Source organism: Prionailurus viverrinus, chromosome A3 (assembly GCF_022837055.1).
Source record: "Prionailurus viverrinus isolate Anna chromosome A3, UM_Priviv_1.0, whole genome shotgun sequence".
In the NCBI taxonomy this organism is placed as follows: domain Eukaryota; kingdom Metazoa; phylum Chordata; class Mammalia; order Carnivora; family Felidae; genus Prionailurus; species Prionailurus viverrinus.
The window spans coordinates 39,080,195-39,092,988 of record NC_062563.1 but is presented as its reverse complement, the minus strand read 5'-3'; the positions used below and the strand labels follow the sequence as shown (position 1 = coordinate 39,092,988).

At 37.4% G+C, this 12,794-nt stretch overlaps 1 protein-coding gene across 11 annotated transcripts in view; it reads left to right on the top strand.

Annotated features, from left to right (window-relative positions):
* Positions 1-12,794, top strand: part of TASP1 (taspase 1) — a 280,411-nt gene that overhangs the window by 187,209 nt on the left and 80,408 nt on the right. For 2 of the 11 annotated variants that reach the window (XM_047852765.1, XM_047852764.1), the window contains one exon: positions 9,169-9,229. The exons of the other annotated variants lie outside the window; for them this stretch is intronic. In XM_047852765.1, the coding sequence (XP_047708721.1) occupies positions 9,169-9,227 (59 nt within the window). In that variant the 3' untranslated portion in view covers positions 9,228-9,229. The remainder of the gene's footprint in view (positions 1-9,168; positions 9,230-12,794) is intronic. 11 annotated transcript variants of the gene reach the window in all.

The window sequence follows — 12,794 nt, the reverse complement described above, 5'->3', positions numbered from 1 at the left end:
GTTCCTAACCACTCTACATAAAATTCTTACACCTCTTCTTACCCTCCTACTTAGATTTATGTTCCTTCTTAGCACTTCTTTTTTTTTTATGTTGTTTTTTTTTAAATTTATTTTGAGACAGAGAGAGACAGAGAATGAGTAGGGGAGGGGCAGAGAGAGGGAGACATAGAATCTGAAGCAGGCTCCAGGCTCTGAGCTGTCAGCACAGAGACTGATGGCGGTGATTGAACTCACAGACTGTGAGATCATGACCTGAGCCGAAGTCAGACGCTTAACCAACTGAGCCACCCAGGCGCCCCTCTTCTTAGCACTTCTTGATTATATACTTTTTTGTTTTTTATTGTGTATCTCCCTTTAGCAGGAATCAACTCAGTGAAGGCAGTGATTTTGACTTATTTTCCTCCCATTGTTCTATCCCCAGCTTCTTTTTTAAAAAAATGTTTATTTATTTTTAAGGGGGAGGGAGGGGCAGAGAGAGGGAGACAGAATCTGAAGTAGGCTCCAAGCTCTGAGACGTCGGCACAGAGCCTGACACAAGGGCTCAAAACTAGTGGACTGCGAGATCATGACCTGAGCTGAAGTCGGACAGTTAACCGACTGAGCCACCCAGGTGCCCCTGTTCTATCCCCAACTTCTAATAGAATATTTGTGGAATGAATGAATGAAAGAGTGAATGAATGAATGAATGAATGAATGAAGAGCCAAAGGTAAAAACCTCAGAGGATGTCTGCCTTTGCAGTGGATGGAAGAGAATCCTGTGAAGGAGATAGGAAAGAGGGAGAATGGATATAGCTGAGAAAGATACTGGTTTGGAAGACAGAGGCAGAAGAAAATTTTTTGACATAGCCAAGGGATATCTATGTGTTTAGAGATGTAAATGAATATCAAGAAAAAGCTTTTTGGTTTAGGCATTAGGAGGATGTAAGTCAACTTCTCACCTTGTATCATAGTGACAAAAGCAGAACACTGAGCAGCTGGGAAGGAAAGAGACCTAGAAATGGTGAAGAAGTTCTTGAGCCAAGTTCTTTGGTGACAGGTGAGGTAGGTTTAGAGTTTGGTAGATGACTGGCATCCACAGCTTTGCATAGTACATAAAGTTATTGAAGATTAATACTTTGTTTTTCATCTTTTTCTTCCTTAACTGGAATGTGTCTCAGGGAATGTCACAAAGTTGCAAAATAAATTATATTTTTCTTCCTGTGTAACAAAAGATACATATGTAGAATCCCAGAATATTTTTAAAATTGTAGAAGTTTTATAAATCAGAATAAATTTAAGTGAGAGGATGGAATGGAAATAAAAGGGAAAAAGAATAATAGCAATTAACTATGAAGATAACAATAATTTATTTATTTATTTATTTATTTATTTATTTATTTATTTATTTATTTTTAAGTTTTTAAACAGTCATTTTAGAAATTTAAGTGGTTTTCTAAGGGTCTTTAAGAATGCTGTTTGGGAAGCTAATGGCAAAATTGAGCTTTTTCCTTGTCTTTTTCTGAGGAGTTGCTGTGGTGAGCTCTGAAATACTTCTCAGAGTGGTCTCCTTTTTTTGTTTATTTTTAACATAAGTTTAAAAAATACTTATGTATCTTATTTAAAACAAGATGCAGAAACATTGTACAGAAAGGCTAGGAGATCCCATAACAGGAAGAGTGATTATAGATAATATTCAGGAGAATTGTGAAAGTAGTAAAAATTTGAGGCATTTTTTTTTTTTCCTTTGGCTGGAAAGGATGGTGGAAAATCACATTTATTGACTTGGATAATCATTTTGGAAATAAATAGTTTATTTTCTTACTAAATTGAGTAACACCCAAGTTTGTTTTTTTCAGTGCATATTGAATGTAAGAAACAGAAGCATCCCAATTTCAAAAGAAACCCAGAAGTTCCCTTCTGTGGTACGGCTGATGCATTATTCTTAAAGGAGAATCTTGAAATAAAACTAGGCAGCCTCAATCAGTTTTCTTTTCTTCCTCTCCTCTTACAAATAAGAAAAAAAAACACACAAAAAACAAAAACAAAAACAAAAGCCTTCTTATTGTATTAAATTACTAACAGAGTTGATCAGCAGCAGACTAATAATATGGACTTATCAGAATAAGTGGAAATGGGTAGCCACCACCAGAAGTCTAACTTTGTAGGGCTTGGGGCATTCCCAGCTAATGTTGGTTTTCTCCCTGTGGCCTAGGTTTCCTGTTTATACAAGAGCTCTAGCCTCCTCCTACAGCCTGGAAATCCCAAATATTTTGGATAGTTGGAGCTTTTAAAATAGCAAAGGATGATTTGTCCATAGCAGGTGTGTTCTTACACAGACCTTTGGGAAAACAAAGAAAATACCATTTAAATTAGCTATGGAATTTTGGTACCTGGAAATAATTTGGTAATATTATTTGGATAGAAGGCAAATAATAAGTACAGTATTAAAAATGAAAAACAGCAACAACACCTTTGTAAACATGTTACATTAAAAAGAACAGTAGTTTTGTTGCTGGTCTATTTGATTCAAACGTGGCCAGTTGTAAGGGACTGTGGACTTGATTTTAGAAGTTGGTACCATCATGTAATTTGAATTTTATGCTAAAAGATGTTTATGAAATATTAGGATGTAATTAAAACCACACAAGGAATTTGTTTCATCCCATGCAGAAAAGAAATAAAGATCTTTGTTTCCATATTAGCAATTTTTTTTTTTCCTGAGGGTACTGATTAGGTGATCAGAAAGCTTTTTTGTCTTTTCCTTTAGTTTGTGAGCATGTGGACAAAACCACTAATATTAGTTATAGTAAACTCCAAGCGCATAATTATTATGTTGCAAGAAGGAAAGGAAAATTAAATCATATGAAACTGAAGGCTGAGTTGTACAATATATTGACTGGTTCATTTGAACAGACCTTATATTACATTTGATGGATGTGGGTAAATAAATAAATCCATATATTGTATGCTCATAATAAATTTTAGAATTGTTTTTGTGGTTGTAAAGTTGCTTTCCCACATTGTAGCCTAATGTTCTTTGTCATCAGATATTTGAGTGTAAGTATGATTTTTGAATCTGTGAAAACCACGTATTCATGAAGGAAGAATAGGGTGTGTGTAAACAACATTATTCAGAACCTTTTATGAATGTGGTAGAACCCAGTTCATTCATTAGCATTAATCGTGGGAAGCTTATTTTGAGTGCTTCTCACATAGTCCCTCTGAGGCTTAATGACACTGATGATTTTCTGCTATGGTACCTTGCTTCTGGCTTGATTTTCAGTTTCAAATTGGGTAAGCTCAGAGTATTTTCTTTATTTGATTTAAGTAGCAGATTTATATTCATTTTAAACATTTAAATAAAGTAGTTTCTTATTTGTATTTTTGACTTGGAATTCTGTAATTGTATTTTTGGGGTAAACTCTGAGTGTGTTTGCTGTAAGTGTGTGTGTATGTGTGTGTGTTTGCATTTCCATATTTTTTTAGGTCAAAAATAATCCTGCCTGTTTTTCTTCCCTACTTTCCTTTCCTTCCTGTAAAATATGATATTCTCAAGAGCTTCTCACTGTATTCTGTAATTATTTAGATACAAAAATGCAAAACAATTGGCTGTTTTATAAATATAGAAACCTGTATTTAAAGAATCCAATCCAAACACCACCTGACTGATAGCCAGTAGAAATGATATAAGTAAAAATGAACTCCCTTTGGATAAATAATTTTGAAAACACAGCACTTTAAACAAAAACATTTGGGAATGATTAGCCCTTGATATACTTTTAGAGACAATTAGAGAAATTTTAACAGATTAATAATTAATAGTTATTCATAAAAATTGCCAGTTAGTAGTATAAGAATTATTAATATCTTAGACATGAAAAAATTCTGAAGGTAAGAGAGTGTCTTTGTTTTTAGGGGGTCTCTTCCACAGTATTTAGAATGAAAGCTTATAGTGTTTGCAATTTACATGGAAATGGCTCAGGAAAAAAATATTTTTATGTGTATTACTTTTGCACTGTAGACTAATGATGACACTCAAGGGTAATTGACTTCCTTTGTAGAAAAGCTTATGATGAAAGTAACAACTCTTTGGGACTTAAGTTATAACAAAACTTTACCAGTTAACAAAGTGAAGGGAACAGAACTGCTCTACAGATCCTGAGAAATTAATTACAATTATAACATAGTTCATTAAACAAATGAAAACTTATATTTAAGGAAAAATATACAGAAAATAAATATGTGTGTTTTGGATGTGCATTTATTTGGCAGGACAATTGCATTTAATAAGAAGGCACATAAATATGAATATATGATGTGTACATTAATTTTTTTATTTTTGGGGTTTATGAAAAGCTCTCAATATTGTCACATATGAAAATATTCTGAAAGCAGGCAATAAAGAACATAAACTGTCAGGGGTCACATTTCATCATCTCTACATGCCAACTTTTGCAGTACTTGTGGCACACACTGTGGGCTGGTTAGAATGTCTAGTAGTCATTCTAACTTATTTCACTCTTGCATGCCTCTATTACACAGACTGTAAAAGCTAAATATTTATGTTTTAAGACTCCTTTTCAGAAATAGGCATACAGTATTGGGTCAGGCTAATGAGATGCAAGTGAGAGTCCACTTGATGTTTTCTGGGACAGTCTTTTGTTTTCTTGATAAAAAGGGCTGATATTACCTCTTTTATCTTCTTCCTGTCCTGAATATGGATGTGATGCCTGGAGTAAGAGCAACCATCTTGTTTCCATAAGGAAACGGACAAGACTCACAGAAATCATGGCCTTGACACTGTAGATATGCTGCCACAAATGCAAAAGCCACTTTCCTCTAGACTGCATGTTAGGTGGGAAAAGTAAACTCCAATTTGTTTAAGTCACAGTCGGATTGGTCTTCTCTTAGGTGTTGCAAAAAACACTCATAAATGGTTCTGTGTATATCCCCAGTATTTATGAAATGGAAAGTGTATTAAAGATCTGGCTACTCATTTATTTTCAAACTGTATTGTGTTTGTATGTGTATGTGTGTTTGTGTGTGTATATACCAGCATATACACACACATACTTACATACATAAATGGGGGCATGCTCTTGTTTGAATCCCTAATCGGTCACTTCCATCCACTGTTTTTGTTAGCAGAAACATGCATTTGCCCAAATATTAGGTAATCGTGTGCTTTGTGGTCCCCACCATGAAGGTAATAGGGAAGAACGGGATTATTGTTATATTCCAGTCACTACCCTATGTTAACACAACTGTTGTGTTAGACTATTAAGCCTAGAGTTGATTGTTCTGGCAGCCAAATGCATCAACCTCTGTGCTTGGTTATTAGAGATCTGTATGACCTGGTGGTGTCTTTGTCCTTCCATAAGGTTTATGCTGTACTGTGCTATCAGTCTATTATTTATTTGGTACAAAGTTAGTATAGTCACATGATGCAAGATACAAGAGATACAAAAGGATAAACAGGGAGAAGTCTCTCCCAAACTCTGTTCTTCAGCCAACCCAGCTCTTCTTTGTAGAGAAAACCAAGGTAATTTGTTTCTTTGTATTCATCAAGAGAGATCCTATGCCTTTATGTGCAGCAGCATGATGTGTGTGTTCTTTTCTTGCCTTTTACACGAACAGTGGCAAGATAGTTATGTGACAACCTTACATTTAGCTTTTTTCACTGAATTTATCTAGGCAATCCTTCTGAGTTAGTGCATAAATAGTTTCTTTATTTTTCTTCACAGCTGTATAGTATTCCATTATATGGATATGGCATAATTTTATTATGTAGACCCTTTTTAGTGGATGTTTATAGATTGTGTCTTTTGCTATTGCAAACAGATGCCATAGCAAATGAAAGTCAATTCATCAAAATCATTTAAGGATTGAAACAATATGTGTATGGTTACTTTAAATTTTTTAATTTTGGTTCCTGAAGATCAACAGAGTAAGGAGGTTATGACTAGAACAGGGATGGGAATAGAATGAGGCAAGTCATTTTTTGAGGGGAACATTATGGTCCTGAAGTCCCAGAAAGATGGTACCCAAAAGTTCCTGTCTTTGTTGTCTAGACCAGTTGTGATCTGAGGCCTTTTATGTTGCTCATTATTGTAACGAATGTTTTAAGGATTGTTATAGGTTTGGATGAGGTAAGAAAGAGTTTCTTTCCTATTTTTTATCAGTTGTATTTATTCAATTAGTATAATAATCTTATATATTATATAGCGCTTTATACTTTTATAAGATTTTTTCAAATACTGTTTCAGTCTCTCTTTTAATATTTCAGGCTAATATTGGATGAGTCATCTCCAGAACCAAATATCAAATGTCAACCTGGTGACCTGCATCATGCATCTAGGTAGTCAGAGTTAAGCCTACAACACAGATCTCCTAATTTCCTGGGAGAGGCCAAAAAAAAAAAAAAAAAAAAAAGATATGTGTGTGTGTTTGGGCACATGTTTCAACACTCCTCTCCAGATACAAGAGACCATTCTTTACTGAAAGGAACCATTCAGACCCCATTTGAGTAGGGCTGACCCATCTCCCATGTCACAGGGGTGGGCATGTGACCCAGTGTAAGCCAATCGGAATAGTCATCCTTCTGGCTGTGGTGGTTGATTCAAGAAGGAATGTGGTATCTAGTCAGGCAGATGGAAACACTCCCTTGGTCTTTTTCTGCCAAAGCTATGCAGAGGAGCCATCTTTCTCTTTAGTTTGTGAGTGATAGGATTAATTTAGGGGTTATCAGCGGTATGGATCTGAGGTCTGAAGCTAGGTCAAAACCCCAGAATTCCTAGTTATCTGAGCCTGGGAAATGATCATTTTTGGATAGGAACAAAGCTTGCTTTTACATGCTGTCTTCCTTCCATGGAATAGCATGTTGTGCCTTTTATTCTGTCTTTGAGTAGGGAGTGGCGTGGAGAGAAAGGCTGTTGAAGTGGAAGTCATAGGATCAGTTCAAATCTCTATTATGCCACTTGCTGGCCTTTAGGGTCTTGGATGATTCGTTTGGTCTTTTTAAAAGCTACTTTGAGGATGGCACCTGTTGGGATGAGCACTGGGTGTTGTATGGAAACCAATTTGACAGTAAATTTCATATTTAAAAAGAAGCTACTTATAGCTTAAGCTTATTAAGCTTAACCAAATATTTATTTTCTCTTTTTGAAAGCCATTTATCATGGGACACTAGTTTTTCCTTTTATAAGAAGACATCAGGAGGGCCTGTGCACGAGCTCCACGGTATCTTCACCATACCAGCCTCCCATTCTGCTGTCCTTAGAGTGTGGCTCTAACCACTCTCTGGGCATCATATTTGCATTTAAAACAGGAAGAGGGGCAAGGACAATGAACAAAAAAGAATGTTCCACCTGTCAATCCTCTTTCAAGGACTTTTCCTAAAATGCCCTCACATGACTTTTCTGTGTGTCTTATTGGCCAGAACTGTGGCCTGTGGTCACCTCTAGCTACAGAGAGTCTAAGAAAGTCATTTCTTAGCTGGACACATTGCTGTCCCCTCAACAAAATGGGTTTCTTTTAGTTAGAAAGAAGGAGAGAATGGATGCTAGGTAAGCATCTATTTTCTGCCATGGGGGTTAGATTGGATAATTGGTCTATTGGCCCCAGCTCTAGAATTTATGAACTCTATTTAATAAATTTGAGGAGAACTGGTGATTAAGGCTTTAATGCTTAGTGCAGCAGAATAACCTAGATTAGGGTTTGGCAAACCATGGTCGACAGGTCAAATCCTGCTGGCCACCTGATTTTATAAATAAAATGTTATTAAAACACAGACACATTCGTTTGTTTACACATTTTGACTCCTTTTGCATTACAATGGCAGAGTTGAGAAGTTGTGACTTAGACCAGAAGGCCTTCAAAGTTGAAAATGTTTACTATCTGGCCCTTTTGCAAATCTCTGGCCGAGATGATTCAGAAAAGCCCCTCCATCTTGATGCTTCCAGAAACATACATTTCTTCATTTATTCAACAAGTATTTGCACATACACCACATTTCAGGCATTAGATCAGGCACAGGGGTTATAGTAGTGAATGAAACAAAGTCCATGTCCTCCTCATGGAGCTTCTATTTTATCAAGTCAGGCAGACAGTAAATAAATAGGTAAAGCTTCTCATTTGTCATATGGTTATAAGAGCTACAGAGAAAAATGATGTAGGAAAGGTAGGTAGTAACTGTAGGGGAGCTTGCAGTTTTTGAGCATGGTCAAGGAAGACCTCCCTTAGAAGGTTACATTTAAACAAAAATCCAGAGATGAGGGATGGAGTCATGTGGCCCATGAAGGGAAGAATATGCCAGAACAACATGTGCTAAAGACGTAGCAATGTGTCTGGAGGGACTGAGGATTCGGAGGAAGGCCAGTGTAGCTGGAGCAGAGAGAACAAGGGGGAAGATGATTAGGGATGAGCTCAAAGGGGTGGTTAGGACCTCTATGTAGAAATTTACTCATGGAGATATATGAGGAGAGGAATAACATGGCCTGACTTGCATTTCAACATGGTCATTCTGGCTGCATTACCAACAGTAGACATGGAGGGCTCAGACTGGAACATGGGAGACCAGTCAGATGCTCTCATGCTATATCAGGCAAGAAATAGTAGTGGCTTGGACTAGAGTGATGGTGGTAGAAGGGAAAGAAGTGGTTGGATTCTGGCTAGTTTTTGAATGTAGAGCTAACATGTTTTGCTAATAAATTGGTATAGAGTAAGACAAAGAGAGTCCAAGATGACTTGGCTTTTGGCCTGGGCAACTGAAAGAATGAAGTTTCTGTTTACTGATGTGGGGAAGCTTCCAGGAAGAGTAAGTGTTGGAGGCAAGTTCAATAGTTCCAGGCAGTTCTTATCAAATACGCAAGTGGAAATATTAATCGGGCAAGTGTTTATTCAAGTCTCTAGTTCAGGGAGAAGGCCTGGGCTAAAATACACTTGAGAATCAAGAGTGTGCAGATATTTTAAGGTGATGGACTATATATATGAAATTCTCAGAGGAATGAATCTCGATAAAGAAAATGGTGAAGGACCCTGGAATCACTGTCATGAGATCCTTGAGTGAGAGAAGGGATGTACCTAGTGAACAGGCAGGAACATGAGCAGTTCATCTGTGATAACACACAAATCAAGAAGATATGGTGGGGATGTATGAAGGTTTTCTTTCCTTGTTTCTGTTTTTTTCAGGGAATTGGGAATCAAGGTCAGCTGCAGAGTTAGAACTGGAGGAGATATTGGAAATTTGAGGGTAAGTGAGAAAGTATAGGTCAGTCCTTGGGAAATGTATGATTTCTGAGCAGCATTAAGGGACCAAATTGAGGTTAGTGATCATGAGCGGTTAGCACAGTAGTGCCATTCTCTGGTCAAATTCAGCTTATGGCTGTAGACATGGAGTAGGATTTAACGATGGTTGGAATTTTGCCAGGTGAGTATTGTTATGCCCAGAATTCGTGATCCCCAAAGACCACTAGGGAGCCGAGTCCGATGCAAAAGCAAAGAGCCTTTATTCAAGCTAGCTCGAGCTCAATCCCCTACCTGCACCGACGCAGTGGTGAGATACCAGGGAAAAAGAGCGAGTTTCAAAAGCTCAAAGGTTTTATAGGGGTCTAGGGGCAGCCGATTGGCTGGGGAAGTGGTGTGTTTTGATCAGGAAGCTTGAATGGGTGAGCGGGAGGTCACTCAAAGGGAGGAGGCGTGGTCTAGGTGAAGGACACAGAACAAGATGGAGTCGGCTGGCGTAGGCCCGCCCTTTCAAGTATGATGGTCAGTAGCAGGGCAAAATAGTTGACAGTTTCTGCAGGGAATTAATTATAATGATGGGACATAGAATTTAGCCCACTTAAGGACCAAAGTGAGGATATGAAGTGGGTGGGGGACAGCCTGAAGGATTGTTGGAATCTGGGTACTAGAGGGCGTACGATGGAAAGTTAGGGGTAGTAGGTAGTGAGATGCTTGCAAGTAAAGTCTATGAAAGAGGTGGAAGTTGTTGGTAGTCACACTAGGGTACATAATAAGGAGAATGAGTGACTGACATGGAATAAAGGGTAAGATTCTTGGGAGAGGATAGGTCAAGGAATTGAGAGATCAGGGAGTTGGAAGCATAATCTCCATACCTTGAAATCATGAGAACTTACAGCAGTATAGATGTCAGAGAAATAATGATCTAGGACCTTAAATCTTTTTTTGTTTTGTTTTGTTTTTTTTTGTTTACTTATCTTTGAGAGAGAGACAGACAGACAGAGCTCATACTCTGGAGCAGGGGAGGGGCAGAGAAATAGGGAGACAGAATCAGAAGTAGGCTCCAGGCTCCAAGCTGTGAGCACAGAGCCTGACGTAGGGCTTGAACTCACAAACCACAAGATCATGACCTGAGCAGAAGCCGGACGCTTAACCAACTGAGCCACCCAGGTGCCCCAGGACCATAAATCTTTGTTTGAGGAGTGACGGGGAGTGACTTCTGGGGACCAGTGGATGAACTGCCACATGGACAAATCTGAGGATAGGAAACTCAAATCTTAGTAAGTCTGTGGGCAGCCCTGAGGAAGAGGAAAGATACTACCCCACTCCAGGCATGACATGAATATTTTTATTCCATGAAACTCTTTACATTAGTATAAATTTCAAACCTTGTATACCCCTAATAAGTGTAGCAATGCCAACCATTTGTCACAATTAAAATGAAAAAAATGTACAGTTTTCTGAATCCGCAAGTACTGACATTGTATGTTGGCAAGTATACCTGAATGTTTTGAAATCTGCTTGGTTTTTTTGCTGAGCTGGGCCATTAACTGGCATGAACATGAAACAGCCACAGGGCTCAGGAGCCCTGAGATGGAGTCCAGCCAGATGGGTACAGGAAGTGAGTGATTCTTCTTTTCTTTAGCCCAAAAATTAATGCATAAACTTAAGTATGAAAATGAAAAATTTGCATTGCTGGCATTACCCTTTTTCCTTCAGGGCGTTCTCCGTCGAAGCATTGTTCATTCAACCGTCTGCATAGATCTTGCTCTTGTTAAAAGTGGCCCTAAAATGTGTTGTTTTGAAACTTTTGGATACACCACAGTTTCTAACATTGTAACCTTTTGGTTGCACACTAGATTAAGGTTTTGTGCAGCACAACTGACCAGGCTATATATAGTTGTTTGTTTTGGTGGGAATGCATAATTGAAAATGCACAAATGAAAATATCCCTCTATCCCCTCTTCAAATTTAGAATTTTTTATGAGTCTCACAGTGGTGCTTCACTTGATTTGTGTGTTGTTGGACAGTTTTGTGGGTGAAGGATCTTTCTGCTCTTTGGTTAATTATCCCCTTCTGGGAGACAGGTCCAAAATAGACCTTGCTTATACGGAATTCCCCGAATTCTTAGAGTGACATTTCAGTGTTCGTCTCAACTTATTAACATAGCAACTCTCTTCATGAAATTGTGAGTTGCATATATCTGTGTATCTGGATTAACTTGCTCATCTGTATGTAGATAGAGTTCCTAAGATTCTTAAAAGCAACATTTCAGCTTTATTTCAGATTATTAATTGCTATTTATGAAGTTGTGATAGTTTTGTACATTGATTTATATTATAGGTAATATATGTAAAAAATTTTAATTTAATTTTAGATTAATTTAAATCCTTCAAATGGATGGTTTTGTGTTTTTATTATTTTTTTCTTAAAAAAGTTCTATAAAAGTTGTTGTTAAACATAGAATTATTTATTGATTGATAATTTCCTAAAGCCACCTTATTATATATATACCATACTGTTTTCCAATTTTATTTACCTGAATTATCAGGTTTTTCATAATGTATATAACTTACAGAACCCAATTTTCATATTTTCTCCTTTTCAATATGTTATGGACAAAAAGAATCAGTAGGTTACATTGCTTGTTTTTTCCTGCTATGTGCCTACTTTGATTTTTGGCCCTTTTCTCATTACAAGCTTTTAAATTTTTTAAAAAAAAATTTTTTTTTTCAACGTTTTATTTTATTTTGGGGACAGAGAGAGACAGAGCATGAACAGGGGAGGGGTAGAGAGAGAGGGAGACACAGAATCGGAAACAGGCTCCAGGCTCTGAGCCATCAGCCCAGAGCCCGACGCGGGGCTCGAACTCGCGGACCACGAGATCGTGACCTGGCTGAAGTCGGACGCTCAACCGACTGCGCCACCCAGGCGCCCCTCAAGCTTTTAAATTTAAAGTTAAATTTAAAATTTAAATTTAACTTTAAATTTAACTTTACCTTACTTTATTATTTTATTTTTCCTTAGAGTTCCTTGAGTTTGGCAGTCTACTTACTGCCCATTCTTCTAGAAGTTAAAGATGACAGATAAATCAGTTTGGCCTTTAAGTGCCATTGATAACATATGACTTCTAGCAGAGACACTTCTACAAAAATACAAATGAAGGAAAGGAGTTAACATTTTTTGGTTACCTTTGCTTTCTTTCTAGCTGTTCTGTAATGATAGGATCTCACTCTCCAAAATGTTTTTAAAAATTTAAAAATTCATGGCTCTCACTTTTGCCTGTTGGCCAATGTTTAAGACATTTATGGTTTACTTCTGCAGTTTCTTTTTTCATTTTATTTAGTAGGCATAGTGAAAGGTTATCCACAGCCCAAGGCTTCTAGGCATGTGTAGACTGTAAAAATCCACAGTTAAATAGGGCAAGCTGAAATTCCACAACAAAGATGAAAAAAAAAAAAGTTTAGGGCTTTATTTAGTAAAGAATGACAAGCTGAAAAATAGACCCAGCTCAGCACCCTACGGTTAGCAAATTAGAGCTCAGCTGAATTAGGGCAGGAAGGGAATTCCAGAGA